The 15,001-nt window shown below is 42.2% G+C and overlaps 1 protein-coding gene across 1 annotated transcript; it reads left to right on the forward strand.

Moving 5' to 3' along the window:
• The first annotated feature begins 3,020 nt into the window (after positions 1 to 3,020).
• CCDC43 (coiled-coil domain containing 43) lies at positions 3,021 to 13,458 on the forward strand. The gene is made up of 5 exons (XM_061175290.1): positions 3,021 to 3,277; positions 7,187 to 7,274; positions 8,784 to 8,919; positions 10,647 to 10,705; positions 11,860 to 13,458. Exons 1-5 carry the CDS (start codon positions 3,074 to 3,076, stop codon positions 12,045 to 12,047), a joined length of 675 nt encoding a protein of 224 aa, XP_061031273.1. The 5' UTR covers positions 3,021 to 3,073; the 3' UTR covers positions 12,048 to 13,458.
• The last annotated feature ends 1,543 nt before the right edge of the window (positions 13,459 to 15,001 follow it).

A 15,001-nucleotide genomic window follows, 5' to 3' on the forward strand; every position in this document is an offset into this window, starting at 1 on the left:
GCAACTAGAGAAAGCCCGCACGCAGCAACAAAGACCCAATGCAGCCAAAAGTAAAATAAATATTTTAAAAAGATGCAAGGTAAATTAATATAACAAATAGCTCATACTTTTAAAACAAGATGTTTTAAAACTAGTCTCCCTGAGTTCTCCTCCTCAGTGACGACCATCTTCACATTCCCTTGTCTATCTTTCCAGAGATATTTTATGCACATGCCAGGTCAGATATGTGTGTGTATTTCTCCCCATCCCTCCAACTATTTAAACACAAATGGTAGCAAACATTACATACTGTTCTGAGCCTCGCTTTTTTCTTTAATAATGTATCTTGAATTTTGTTACATGTCACTACATAAAGAGCTTCTTCCACTTTTATGGCTGCACAATACTTCCTTCGGTGGCTTTTTTGAGTCAGTCTCCTATAGATAGAATGTAGACTATTCCTGTCTTTTCACCACAATTAGCGTCACTGCAACGAATATCCTTATAAATATGTCATTCTGCATGTACATGCATGTACATGCATGTATAATACATGCATGTATTATAATAAATTCCCAGAAGGATAAATGCTGGGTCTTTTCAAGTTGCCCTCCAACAAGATTGTACCAATTTACTTTCTGCAGAAACATTTTCCAGTGCCTGTTACCCAATGTCAGATTAACACAGTATTATCAGACTTTCAAATCTGAGAAGAAAACCTGTTATCTCATTGCAAGTTTAATTTGCATATTTTAAAAATTATAAATGACACTATTTGTTTTACAGTGTAAAAAGCCATCTTGATTTTTTCTGTAAGCTTTCTGTCATTTGTCCAGTGGTATGAATTGGTTTTTTGAACTATAAGCTATAACTTTTGTAATAAAATAGCCAATGAGGATTTTTTAAAATGCAGGGTCTGTAGAACCTTCACTCAGTTTTGTAAGAAGTTTCTAGGATGTCTTCAAAAAGCCTTTGTGCACTGTACCAATATCGATTTCCTGATTTTGATATTATACTATAGCTATGTAAGATGTTACCATTGGGGGAAACTGAGTGAAGGTGCACAGGTCTCTATGTACTACTTTTGCAACTCCCTGTGAGTCTGTAATTATTTCAAAGTGAAAACTTAAAAAGGAACAAAATTTTGTGCTCCTTTTTCTTTTTTTAATATTTATTTATTTATTTATTTGGTTGCACCTGGTCTTAGTTGCAGCATGCATGTGGGATCTAGTTCCCTGACCAGGGATCGAACCCCGGCCCCCTGCATTGGGAGCTTGGAGTCTTATCCACCGCGCCACCAGGGAAGTCCCCTGTGCTCCTTTTCTGATCGTGGGGGCTCTGACCTCAAACTATGATCCTTGAGTCATGATGGCTCCCAAGTCTGTTAACCAACAAACCCCACCTGCAAGACAGCCACTGGGTTAGAAAGTACATCTGAGCATCTGAAATAGGGGCAAGTCTTTGGGGGCTGACTCTGGCCTCTGACTCCATTATTGTCACATTCTAACTCAGGGAGCACACAGAAGCCATGGGGCTAATAGTCACAGTATCCTGTATTTCTACTGAGCTTTACAATGTTCCATGTTCATTCATTTACATTATCCCAACGATAATAAGGGTAGAGGATTCTCTCAGGAGGTGCTCTGCAAGGTATATAAGACCCTTCCTTTCCTTTTGTTGTCATCCCTTGAAAATCTTCTATCTGAACTCTGCTGCTCAAGCCATCCATGATTCTCTGGAGGGCCCACACAGTGCCGTGCATCCGGGCCTGCTCCCTTTCTCTTCTAGTCTTTCTGCCTAAAGAACTCTCACTTGTTCTTCAAAAAAGTGAAAGTATCACCTCCACCAGAAGCCTTCCTAGATCTCCCATCTCCAGTTTCCAACTCCAATCCAACAGGCAATGTTAACCTAATCTTCTTCCAGGCAACCTACTGCAATCTCCATTAGACATTGAAACACTTATCTCACTGTATTGTCATGATTAAACATGTCTGTTTCCACTGAAGACCCTTTGAAGGGAGAGCTTTTGTGACATTTATCTTTATATTTCAGTGCCTAGCAGCAATGCCAATAAATATTTAGTGAATGAAAAAGTCAGGCCAGTGACCTGCCAGTCTCCTCTGCAGTTCAGGGAAAGCCAACCCGGGTTCTTGGGTAATTCATTTCAGCCCAGAGCCTGGTGTTTTGAGAGCCATCTGAGGCTCCGCCTGCTGTGCAGGAACACTTGCCTCCGGTTAGGCTCCCTGTAACTGTGTGACTCTGTGTTTCATTTTCCTTATCTTTACTATGAGGACAATAAGAGCATCTCCTCACACGGTTGTTGGGAGGATTAAAAAGATAATGTATCAAAAGGTCTTAGATAATGCTTGACAATGGGTAAAGAAGGCTCCTCAGAGTTATTTCTGTGTAAGTGTTGAGTGAGTGAATGAAAGAAATGACTCGAGGTTGCCTGTTCATTTATTGAGCACCCACTATGTGTCCGGTAGCGCGTTAAGCACAGCATGTAAATGCAGAGAAGCAACCGCAGCACACTGGCGTGGTCTTAACACAGATTGCAGGGAATCAGGGAAGGTTTTCTGGAGCTTGAGTTTTCATACGGGAGGAGCATGGAAAGGCGCAGGTGGTAGCAGTTGATAGAGACAGTGGGCGTTCCGGACAGAGCCAGCTGTTTCCTCCTTGAAAGCTGTGTGGGAGTGGGTGGCTTAGCTTCCCACGAGTGGCGTGAAAGCGCGGCTTGGTGAGGCCGGTCGAGGCGCTAGAATCGAAGGTGAGTTCCAGTCCCGTTTAGTTATTAGCCGCGTGACTTTGGCCAAGTCACTGAACCCCTCCGAACTTCCCCAACTGTAAAAAAAGAGTCGGTTAAGACTACTCACCAGCCAGGATTCCTGAGAGACCACGTGACCGTGCGTAAGCCAAGATGCGCTCTACTTAGAAGGTACAAAACGCCCCGGCAGGTCACTACGGGTCAACTAGGTTCTACGCCCCGCGCGCCGGGGCGTGGATTTCGTTTCTGAGCATGCGCAGTGAGCCCGTGGCGCGGCCCGTCAGGCGCTGCGGCAGGCGCCCTGGGGGCTGGCAGGACCCTGGCCCCAAGATGGCGGCGCCCAGCGCAGTGGCTGCTGCTACCTCTGGCGAGAGCGATGGAGGGGGCAGCGGCTTTGAATCGTGGCTAGACGGACGGTTGGAGGCGCTGGGAGTGGACCGAGCCGTTTACGGTGCCTACATCCTGGGTGTCCTTCAGGAGGAGGAGGAAGAGGAGAAGCTGGACGCTCTGCAGGGTATCCTCTCTGCTTTCCTGGTGAGAACCCCGGACACATTCCTTTAGCCTCTCTGCCGGCCCCTGTCAGTACTTCGTATCCCCTTTCCCCTACTTGGTGTCCCAGGGGATTAGTGGTCTCACCTGGGAGAGGAATACTCTTCTGAGCCCTGGGCCTCGGGGGAAGGGAGTTGCTCCCCATCCAGGGTTTTGGGAGCCGGAAGGTTGCAGGTGCATAGAGAGGAAAGGCTTTCCCTTATTCTTGAGGACAAGGCCCTCTCAGATGCCTGTGGATGAGCTGGGTGAGTATCCTTCCAAAGGCGTTGAAATGTCTAAATGAGTTTTATCATAAACGTCTAACAACCAATTTCACTCCCATCCGCTGACAGTGTTCAGAGGGGGGAATTAAGTGCTCTGAGATGTCTGTGCCCTTTAAGAGGCAGTGCCCCTGACAAAAGCCTGCAGGAGGTACCCTCTCGGTTTCCTGTTTTGGAGGTAGGAGTCCAAAAAAGGTCAGTTTAGGCGGTAGAGGTCTTTTCACGCCTAGGCAGAACGGAAACAAATTTTGTGCTTGATCCTTTACTGTATTTAGAAATGCAGTCATCATTGGGGGGAGTAGGTTGGGGAGTAAGAGAGATCAGAGTTTTAAAGAAGAGAGATTAAACTTGATACTTAGCCTTTTAGAAGCAGATTCAAGAATTCAGAAATGTGTGCTTTAAACTGTATTTATGTAGTAAGTCACCAAGATGTTCACTTTTCCAACCTGATCATTTCTCCTGCCCTCATCTCTACGTACACTTACTTGGTGAAAGTGCAGTTCATTGGTCACGCGGTTAAAACATAACACTAGTGCAGCTGTCCCAGGGCCTCCTGGCAAGGGCCCCCTTTTAGTTCCAGAGCCTGCTCTGGTGAGATTGACCTATAAATAGGAAAGTCTTAACACAGCTTGTGATGCAACTCATAAGTTCAGTGGAGATACAACACAGTGGAATAAATTGTTTTCTTGAACCATTACATTGCAGGTCGTAGAGGGAAAGAGTAGGAGGCAAGCAATTTAAGTTACTTTTTAAAAGATTTCCCACTGGGAAGTTTCTAAAGACTCCATGAAAAAGAAGTTGAAGTAATTTGGGTACTCATTGGTACCAGCTCCTTGACCTGTTCTTTACATTGTATCATTACTTAGAACTGTATGTCTGCTGATAAAGGCAGGCATGAATTTGCCTTAGACTCTTAACAGTCTCTTGGTAGAAGAGTTATCTAGACCAGATTTGGCTCTTTGTATCTCCCTCTTGTTTGCATAAACTGCAGAAGACAAACTCATTTTTAAGGTGGCTTCCCTCCCTCTGCCCAATTCACACACCATGCTTAATTTTCTCACAGTTTTCCCAACCCCTTCTATGTAGAAAATGACTTTGGGAAGAATTGGCCAGGAATGATATGGGGAGGCAGGGGTCCTGTCCATGAAAACTGAGGAGCAACTTTACAGGGCAGCATGGTATAGACCAAACACATCACTCATAGCACGCTTATTGTCTGTCAGTCAGTTGGGCTGCATATAAAAGCTCCCGACTATTGTACCAAATCCCATTCTAGGAAAAACAAAAGGCATAGCCAAATCAATCACCATATTGGGCTAGATTCAATATTAGGAATTTAGAAGTTTGTCAGCAACAATTTGAGGTAAGATTCAAGAATAGTATATATAATTGGGAGCAAATGACAGTAAACAAAAACTTCTGTCATCCTTCCCTTTATTCCTTCTGATTGCACTTGGCGCTGATTGATTTTTTTTTTTAAGTCTTTTATTGAATTTGTTACAATATTGCTTCTGTTTTATGTTTTGGTTTTTTGGCCGTGAGGCATGTGGAATCTTAGCTCCCCCACCAGGGAGCTAACCCGCACCTCCTGCATTGGAAGATGAAGTCTTAACCACTGGACTGCCAGGGAAGTCCCACGCTGATAGACTGATTAATTTGATAGACTGATTAATCAAATTTTTATAGACTGATTAATCAGATTTTTATTGATGGATTACTCTCTGCCAGGCACTGCCCTAAGTGCTTGGGGTACTTTAGGGAACAACACAGACAGAAATCCCTGCCCTCAAAGGGTTATATTCCGGTAAGGAAAGACATAATCAGTAAATTATATAGTATGTTAGAAAATGATTAGTGCTAGGAAAAAAGGAGCATTGTAAGAGGATCAGGAGTGGAATGGAGGGGTGAGCAATTTTAAGTAGGGTCATAGCATTAAGTAGGACGTTACATTTTTTTCTTCCAGTTGTATTGAGATATAATTGACATACAGCACTACATAAGTTTAAGGTGTACGGTATAACAATTTGACTTACATACATCATGAAATGATTATCACAATGAGTTGAGTAAACAGGATACTACATTTCATCGCAGCTGTTTATATACCAGCCTTCTAAATTGTAAGTGTTATGAGGCTAGTGACTGTTTCTCATTCATCTCTTAGCATTCATCTTAGTGCCTTGAATATGGCAGGAACCATCTGGATGAATAAATGAACGAATGGAGGAATGAACTTCTTTGGTTTGGATGAGGAGATTGGGGGAATAAACCACCTCGTCCTCCCAAGAGTGCCCTTTCTCTTTTGCCTCTCCATTCCTTTTCCTACCCTTTTTTCTTTTCCTCTCCCTTCGCTTTTCCTGCTGGGGATCCTTGCAAGACAGGAACTCTGGACCAAAGAAGTTCAATATGTCTGGCATGCATGCTAAAAGGATGCAGGGTAGAGGATGGAATCCTTTGTTGGGTACAAAATAAGGATATCCACAGTAAGTCTGTGTTCTGCCTCTCCTTACTTTTCTCTGAGAGATGGTGTAATATAGTGGTTGAGAACGTGGGCTCAAAGCCAGACTGCTTGGGTTCAAATCCTGTTTAATCCACTTATTACTTGTATCACCTTGGGCAAGTTACTTAACCTCTGTGCCTTGGTTTCCTCATCTCTAAATTGAGAGTGCTTCTTGAGATTGTTCTAAGAACTCTGAGAGTTCTTATGTATTTGAACAGTGCCTGACACGTTAGGAAATGTGAACACTCACAGCTCATGCTGAGGGGTAGAAGATGAAGATGGTGAAGGCAGCCATAATGAAGGTGGAGGGAAATACCCATCTTTGTTGAAATGCCTGTTCTTTGCCCAGTGGTGTAGGCCTTTTTTTTTTGGCGGTGCACAGCATGTGGGATCTTAGTTCCGTGACCAGGGATTGAATCCTGGCCCACGGCAGTGAAAGCACGGAGTCCTAACCGCTGGACCACCAGCGGTTAGGACTGTAGGCCCTTTATACACATTCATCCTCTCTAAAATCCTGGGAAGATGTGAAGCTTGGAAAAGTTAAGAAACTTGCTCATAGATCTGGGATTTGAATTTAAGTAAGTCTGACACCAAAGCCAACATCCTTTTTGTCATACCATGCTAAGGAGGAAGATTGGTTGGTGTGCAGAATATATCTGCTTATGAAAAATGGACAGAGGGATGGTTGTATAGGAGACCATCTACTCACTTAACTTCTCTTTATTATGGATCAGCAAGCTCGTGGATATGTTCCAGCAAGAAAGTTGATAAACTTTGGAGAGTGTTCTGAGTTGAGTAAATTGGCCAAGGAAGATTTCATAGAGTTTTGACTCAAGCAACAGGTTTTTGCCCCAAAAGGAGAAGGACTGCCCTGAGTTGGTGAGAATCCTTTCCTTTGGAGCTTGGCAGGATGGGGTGGGTGCTCTTGACCTAGCAGGTGTGGCTTCTGGGACTCACACACAGGATTACCTCTGTGTTTGGAGCCTCAGAAGAGAAACATAATCTCTATTCTGTGGCTCCCAAACCCTCCCTGTGATTTCTTCTCATCACCAGCAGGGGGAGCTCTGCCCTCTGCATAGACTTTGTTCAGGTTGAGGGCTCTCAGGAAATTAATTGGTCTACTTTTCCAACCAGGAAGAAGATTCCCTTCTTAACATCTGCAAGGAGATTGTGGAACGATGGTCGGAAACTCAGAATGTTGTCACCAAAGTGAAAAAAGAAGGTAGAGTTGGAGTTTTTACGTCCAATCTCCAACAACCTTTACTCTACAGCTGTTAGAGAAAGAGTTTTTAGTTTTCTCCAGTGGATGCTCATTTGCCCTAAAATAAGTTAAACTGGCAAACACAGAGCAGCTTGCTTTAACTTTTTAACTGAACATTGGTTTTCTTTTTTCCTTTTACATTTTTCCGCTTCAGCTGACCATGGCTCTCTTCATTGTGGTTTTTTCTTTTTTCGTTTTCACTCCTCTTCCCACTCCCCCTTGTAGATTTGCTCTGCAGGTATAGGGTCAACTATATTTTCCCACCTTTTTCATATTCTCATTTCTTAACACAAATTATGATTGGTCTTTTGCTTTATTCAGCTAAACCCTCCACCCTTTAAAATGAAAGAGATATTACCATTAGGATGACAAATCAGCTGCAGAAAGCTCAAATCATAAATCCAAACTTGAATAGAATCTATTCTAAGCTATCTATATGTTGGTTCTCAGTTGTGGCTGTACACTAGAATTGCTTGCTGTACGTTTAAAAGTGCCAGTGCCAAGACTTCCCTGGTGGCACAGTAGTTAAGAATCGCCTGCCAATGCAGGGGACACGGGTTCAATCCCTGGTCCGGGAAGATCCCACATGCCGCGGAGCAACTAAGCCCATGCGCCACAACTACTGAGCCTGCATGCCACAGCTACTGAGCCCATGTGCCTAGAGTCCGTGCTCTGCAACAAGAGAAGCCACCGCAATGAGAAGCCCGCCCACCACAGTGAAGAGTAGCCCCCTCTCGCCACAACTAGAGAAAGCCCACGCGCAGCAATGAAGCCCCAACACAGCCAAAAATAAAATAAAATAAATAAATTTTTAAAATAAATAAATAAAAATAAAAGTGCCCGTGCCTGGGCCGCACCATGGACCAATTATATAAACATCTTTGGGGTGGGGACCCAGGCATTGCTATCTTTTTAGAAGCTCCCCCAGATGATTCTAATATGCAGCTAGGCGTGAGAACCACTGCTTGACACCATTGCCTCCTTTCTTTGAGAATGGAGAAGTTAACAGATGATTTTATTTTAAAATAATCTAAGAATTTCACGTAGCATAATTATCAACATGAAATAGACCAGCTTAAGTTGGTGCTAGATTCCTTCTTTGGTTTCTGAGTTGAGAAGAGAGAAAATTTCATGTTTGGAGGCTTGATTGTCTATGGTTCTAATGCAGTGCTTTTCAACCTTTTTTTTTTTTTTTTTTTTAAGCAGCAGAACTTCAATATATAAAACAAGTAAAAGCAGGGCTGCTCTGATTGAAGACGGACACGAGACCTAAAGCCTGGCCTGCATGGCCTTTCCTTGCCTTTCTCATTGGCCCCCGAGGCACCTCCTTTGCACCCCAGAGCTCTAAGGAGTCAGCAGATGCCCTTGCCTTTACTCCAAGCACTGCCAGGGTGGACTAGTGGTTCGGTGAGCGTGTTTCCTTTCACATACAACCTTGTTGTCCCTCCCTTCCCTCCCACCACCTCCCAGATGAGGTCCAGGCCATTGCCACCCTCATTGAGAAGCAGGCGCAGATTGTGGTGAAGCCCAGGATGGTGTCAGAAGAGGAGAAGCAGAGGAAAGCTGCGCTCCTGGCGCAGTATGCTGACGTGACAGACGAAGAGGAATATCCTTTCTGGAGTCCCAGCGCCATTCCCTGAGGCTTGAGCCAAAAGCCTTTGCTGGTTTACAGTGAGCTCTGGGAAGCTGCCAATCCCCCTCTATAGCTTAATTTTCTCCTCTAAAATGGCAGTGATCTATAGCCCTTGGTGGGCGTGAGGAATGATGTTGGAATGGTTGATACTGGACTTACATTTTTTAAGACACAGTCTATACGTTCCTGAAAACTTCAGTGTGAAACAAATAATGCCTGAATGGACCACTGTTATTGTGTTTTCAGAAAATATGCTCTAGCTATGATTCTTTATAGTTGATTTACACTTATGATTCTTTATATTTGTATAATACCTTTCTATGAAGTACAGTGTTACATGTATAATCCATCTTTATATTTTTTCACAGTTGATAAGGAAACTGAGGCACTAAGAGATGAATGGGTGATCAGAGACATTCAGAGAATTAATAGCAAAACCAAGGCTAGAACCTGGATTTGAATTTGGATTCCCAAATTTGGAGCAGTTTCATTTGAATCTTTTTTTTTTTTTTTTAAATATTCCAGTGACCACATAATTAATAAAAGTGAGACTGAACCCCCAAAGTGAGACTGAACCCCCCAAAGCAACACCAGAATAAACCTGGAATTTGAGTGGGGACTGTGTAAAAAGAAAGTGTTGCTGGTAGGGGCAGATTTGGTTCCCTGTGAATTTGAAATTTGTTTAGGGAATGCTTAGCTTACTGAGCCTGCTTGAATGGAGTGGACATCGTACCAGAAACGTCACTAGGTTAGGAAAGAATTCTTAGGCTCTTTGGGGCCAACTCCTCTTCTAGTTTTCCCTCATGATTTTTCTTGCCAGGTTTGGCAGAGCTGAGGTTCCAACTACAAAATCTCATTTCATGGGCTAGAAAAGAATGTTTTAAGCAGTGGTTCTCCTGGAGGACTTGTTAAAACAGATTGCTGGGCCTTATCCCCCACAGTTTTGGATTTAGTAGATCCAGAGTGGGGCCCAAGAATGTGTATTTCTCACAAGTTCTCGGGGAGTTCTGGGAACCACACTTTGAGAACCACTGTTTCTGAGGTTATCTTGCCATCCCCTGGCTCCCAGGTAATGTGGCAGTCCACCCAGACCAGCTTCAGTTTCTTTTCAGCCTCTGACAGATAAGGATTTTACAGAAGCTCTGAGCAATCTCCCCCAAGTTGAGACTTCCAGAGATGACTCTCCTGGGTCTACCGTCATATCCCTGACAGAGTCCTTCCATTCAGCGTGCTTTTGCTACCCATCACCTTAGTCACTATTTTCTTTTTTTTTTTTTTAATTTTTATTTATTTATTTATTTTTGGCTGCGTTGGGTCTTCGTTGCTGCGCACGGGCTTTCTCTAGTTGCAGTGAGTGGGGGCTACTCTTCGTTGCGGTGCACGGGCTTCTCATTGCAGTGGCTTCTCTTGTTGCGGAGCACGGGCTCTAGGTGTGCAGGCTTCAGTAGTTGTGGCATGTGGGCTCAGTAGTTGTGGCTCACAGGCTCTAGAGCACAGGCTCAGTAGTTGTGGCGCATGGGCTTAGTTGCTCCGCGGCATGTGGGATCTTCCTGGACTAGGGCTTGAACCCGTGTCCCCTGCATTGGCAGGCAGGTTCTTAACCACTGTGCCACCAGAGAAGCCCAAGTCACTATTTTCTGATGTTGGGTTGGGATGTGCTAACCTTTGTTTTCCATCCGACTTTCCTTAACGTCACTCACTGAAGCAGATGAGAAGGATGATTCAGGTGCCACCATGATGAGCACTGGTTCTGAGAAATGTATCCTTCTCTGTGTCCATCCCCATGTGTTTCTCCATAGAATATTCTTGTGGGTCAGTTTTTATTTTACTGTCCTTGCTGGGGGCTCCATTTACCTCCAAGGACACAGGTCAGGCCAGCATTGTGAGCCCCAGTCCTAGGACAGTACTAGATAGTCAATTTAGCAAGAATTTTCCCCAAAGAAAATATGTTAACATGAACTGTGAAGGGGTTAGTTTAGAGAAAGGATTTCTAAGGGAAAATGAGAATCTATATTCCTTGCGTATAGCGCTGGGTTTCCGAGCAATGTGGAAGCAAATAGAACAATACTGCAGTTTTGGTCTTTGTCCTCAAAGACCTTATAATTCAGTGGAAAGAGACTACAAACACTGAAGACTTTAAGTTAAAATACGGACAGATTGAAACATACGTGCTGAGGAAAATCCCTACCAACAGAATCACTTATGAGCAGCTTCCTAGAGAAGGTGGATTTAGAAATCCACCTTAAAGGTGAGGAGTATGGTGGATTATCTGAGAAGGGGGGTTATTTCAGGGAGACTTACTCATTTTAAAACACTAAAGCAGAAAAAAATTATGTTTTAAGAGTAAAGAGGAGCTTGTCTGGTAGTAACAGGTTATGTTTTAAAGTTGTAAGAAATGAAGAGTAAAGTTTTTGGCTAGGTATTTTCTAACTGGTTAAACTTATTTCCTTAGAACATGATTTTCACTTAAGCTTTAGTGGTCTAGGGAAAAAAGCAACCTGATAAAGTTTAGTTAGGTTAAATAACAACTCTTTTCAAACATTTTAATAATGCCAAGTACATAAAAATTTTGCCAGTTACTTTAATACTCTAGTTACTGAAACTAGCCTGGATACTATACAATAATTCCATCAGTGAATGATATAAGTACTTATTCTAGAATGAAATTTCATTTTCATGAAATATTTAACACTCAGATAAGTCTGAATGAGATTTTTATTCTAATTTTTTACTAATGGTAGTTTTAGGATTTCCCATTAGACCAAAGATAAACGTAAGGGTTTTTTTTTTAAGACTAGGGATAGGTAGAGAGTATTGAAGACTCAGCATGTAGAGAGACGACAGCAAGAATGAGGAGAGAGCAGTAGTTGAGACCTGTGTGACCTGGACCCTCATCCCTTAACTCACCTGTAGCTCTGTTTCGAAACACCAACGTGGAAGATGTCCTCAATGCCCGAAAACTGGAGCGAGACTCTCTTCGGGATGAGTCCCAAAGGAAGAAGGAACAGGACAAGCTGCAGAGGGAGAGGGACAAGCTAGCCAAGCAGGAGCGCAAGGAAAAGGAAAAGAAAAGGACTCAAAGAGGAGAGCGAAAGCGATAACCTTGGTCCACTCTATTCTTTCTCCTCATGAACTTGGTCAAAGGGAGAACTGGTTGTGCACTTGTGTATTTAAGAGAAATGAGAAAACATTGCAAAAGTGGTTTCCCAAGGCATTTCCCCTTTTGTTTACATGGTCAAAAGGAAAATCACAAACACTTCAAATTACAAAATGTGCTATGTGTCTGTGGTGTGGGTAAACAGATTATTGTAGTTGATGTCTGTACCAAAGATCTGGAATGGGGGCAACCTTTATATTTTAATACTGAAGTCCTGTACTCCTTTTGGCCACTTTAAAAAGTCTTCCCTCACCTGGGGTAAAGAGCAGGAATATTCAGAAAGCTGACAGTTTTTGTCCTGAAGGAGCAGAATCATGACCACTCCTTCCCTGAGATGAAATGTAGCAGTGTCAATTGCTTCAGAAGTAGTATTCACCCCTAAATGTATTGTTTTATGGCTGAAATAGGAAGCTGATGAAGAGCCCTACCTGAATCCAGACTTTTGTTACATGGCAACAAACTGAAAAATGAGAAGAAGTTATTTGGTGGATGTTCTACATTTGAGATTTTTTAAAAGTTTCAGCCTATGGTAGGAAACAAAGTGTCTTTTAATAAGAGATAGTTATATATTTTTCCTCATCTGGGCTGTGATTTTAAGAAGGATGTGTCAGTATTGAGTGCAAGGATATCATTGTTAGCTAGATTCATTTTTTATAATCATGAATCCTCTTGAGTGCTAGTAGAGATTTTAATCCTGATCTGCCCTAAGACATATAAGGACCTGATAATTACAAGTTTAGAGAAACCCTTTTAAGGAAGAAACACTGGAAATCTCTGCTAACACAAAGATATTTAAGAGTGTACATAGTAGGTGCAACAAATTTATTGAATGAGTGAGTGAATGGAAAAACTGGGAGAGTCAAAAGTGAGTAGGAACTCTCCTCCATGTCTACTTTTGTCACAAGCCACATTCGGTTGTAAATAGGCCTTTCCCTACTTCAGGCAGTAGACTGTCAAGAAGCCTGAAGACAGCAATTCCTCTGTCAAGACAGAAAGTAGATATTTTATACCAGGGGTGGGCAAACAACTGCCAGCAACCAAATTTTGCCCAGTCTGTTTTTGTATGGTGCAAGCTAACAATGGATTTTACATCTTAAAGGGTTGTAAAAGAAAGAATATGTGACAGAGACCTTATGTGACCTTTAAAGCCTAAAATATTTACTACCTGGCCCTTCGGAGAAAATGTTTGCTGACCTCTGTTTTATACCATTAACTAGGAGATTAACAAATATTTTTACCTTTCTGCGGAAGGTAAAACGCATGGTTAAGGAAACGATGTGTCACCTCTATACACTCCTATAACCGTGGCATTGCAAAATTTTTTTTTAAATAACCACCTTTAAAAAAAATAAACTATTTAAATCACTGTCTTCTGATTTATTCTGATTCCTTCCACCTGGAAGTGAGTTCTGTGTGGATAGTCACTTAGGAGTGGGTTTGAATTTTACTTATGTTTTGATTAGCCCAGTTATCTCTTCTGCTAGTAGAACCTCTTCCTGGAATCCATAAATTCTCTGCCTCAGTTTTCCTTTCTATGAGTTGGATATTAGGAGATCAGAAAGATTACCTTCTTTTTTGGACAGTCAGTAGATTGGCTTTGAAGTCTCTTAAGTACTGCTGGAGTCTTAGTTTCATATGTGGCTGTGGCTACAGATAGCATATGAGAGAGCCTATTTTAATTTAATAACCCATATTTTGGATTTTTGGTTGGTTCTCACCTTGATTTTGGTCTCTGAAGCAGAGTCAGGTTATATCCATAGACCCCTGAAGGGTTCTAGTTTCAATCTGTTATAACAGTAGGCAATTCTTTCTTCTGAGACTCTATTACATAGGTTATAGTTAGTGTACACTTGAACTAATGCTTAAACAGAAAAAAAGGATCAGCTCATTAGGCTTTGAGTAAGGTTATCCACTTAGGTGCCAATAAATCCTTTATGTCTAAAATATTCAATACCGCAAAAGGCAAATTTTAAACAACCATGTTTTCTGTGTTATGATTGACATTTTAGGCCAAATTTGGAATTTCAGTCATAACATTAATTCCCAACCCTCTAAAACATTATAGTACCAGATTATTCATAGGTTGTAATTCAGAAGTACAATGCTTAAGAACCATCCATTACATTACATCCATCCATACAATAGAAAGGAACAACCTACTAACTTGAGAGTTATCCAAAGCATGACTTGATTAACAGAATTTCAAAGAATTTTTGTGTTTGTTTTTTGTTAATGGACTAGTGTTTAATTTCTGACCACTGTCATGTAAAAGTTTCCCCAGAATTTTTATTCTGGTTTGCCGGGATTAGCACAAAGGCAGAACAAAAATTTATTTGAAGGAGGTCAGGTTAGATCTAAGGATATCTGAATGGCATTGGTTTATTATCTACCAACACTATTATTTATGTGTTAATAATGAAATTTAAAACTTACCACCAGTTCTTATCAGTTAAATGAAATTTAATTGGTTTTCTGGCATAAGTGACTCAATGTTAGAAACTAATACAGGGACTTTCTTGGTGGTCCAGTGGTAAAGAATCCGACTTGCAATGAAGGGGACGCCGGTTCGACCCCTGGTCGGGGAACTAAGATCCCACATGCCGCAGGGCAACTAAGCCGGCGCCCACAACTACTGAGCTCGCGCGCCTCAACGAGAGAGCCCGTGCGCTGCAAACTACAGAGCCCACGCGCCCTGGACAGCCTGTGTGCCACAACTAGAGAGTAAAACTCGCAAGCCACAACTAGAGAGAAGCCCACACGCCGCAACAAAGAGCCGGCGCGCTACAAGGAAAGATCCCGCATGCCGCAACTAAGACCCAACGCAGCCAAAAAAGAATAAAAGAAAATAAATAAATATTAAAAAAAAAACTAATACAAACATGTAAAAAAATGAAACTA

The sequence above is a fragment of the Eubalaena glacialis genome, chromosome 19 (genome assembly GCF_028564815.1).
Source record: "Eubalaena glacialis isolate mEubGla1 chromosome 19, mEubGla1.1.hap2.+ XY, whole genome shotgun sequence".
NCBI classification, from domain to species: domain Eukaryota; kingdom Metazoa; phylum Chordata; class Mammalia; order Artiodactyla; family Balaenidae; genus Eubalaena; species Eubalaena glacialis.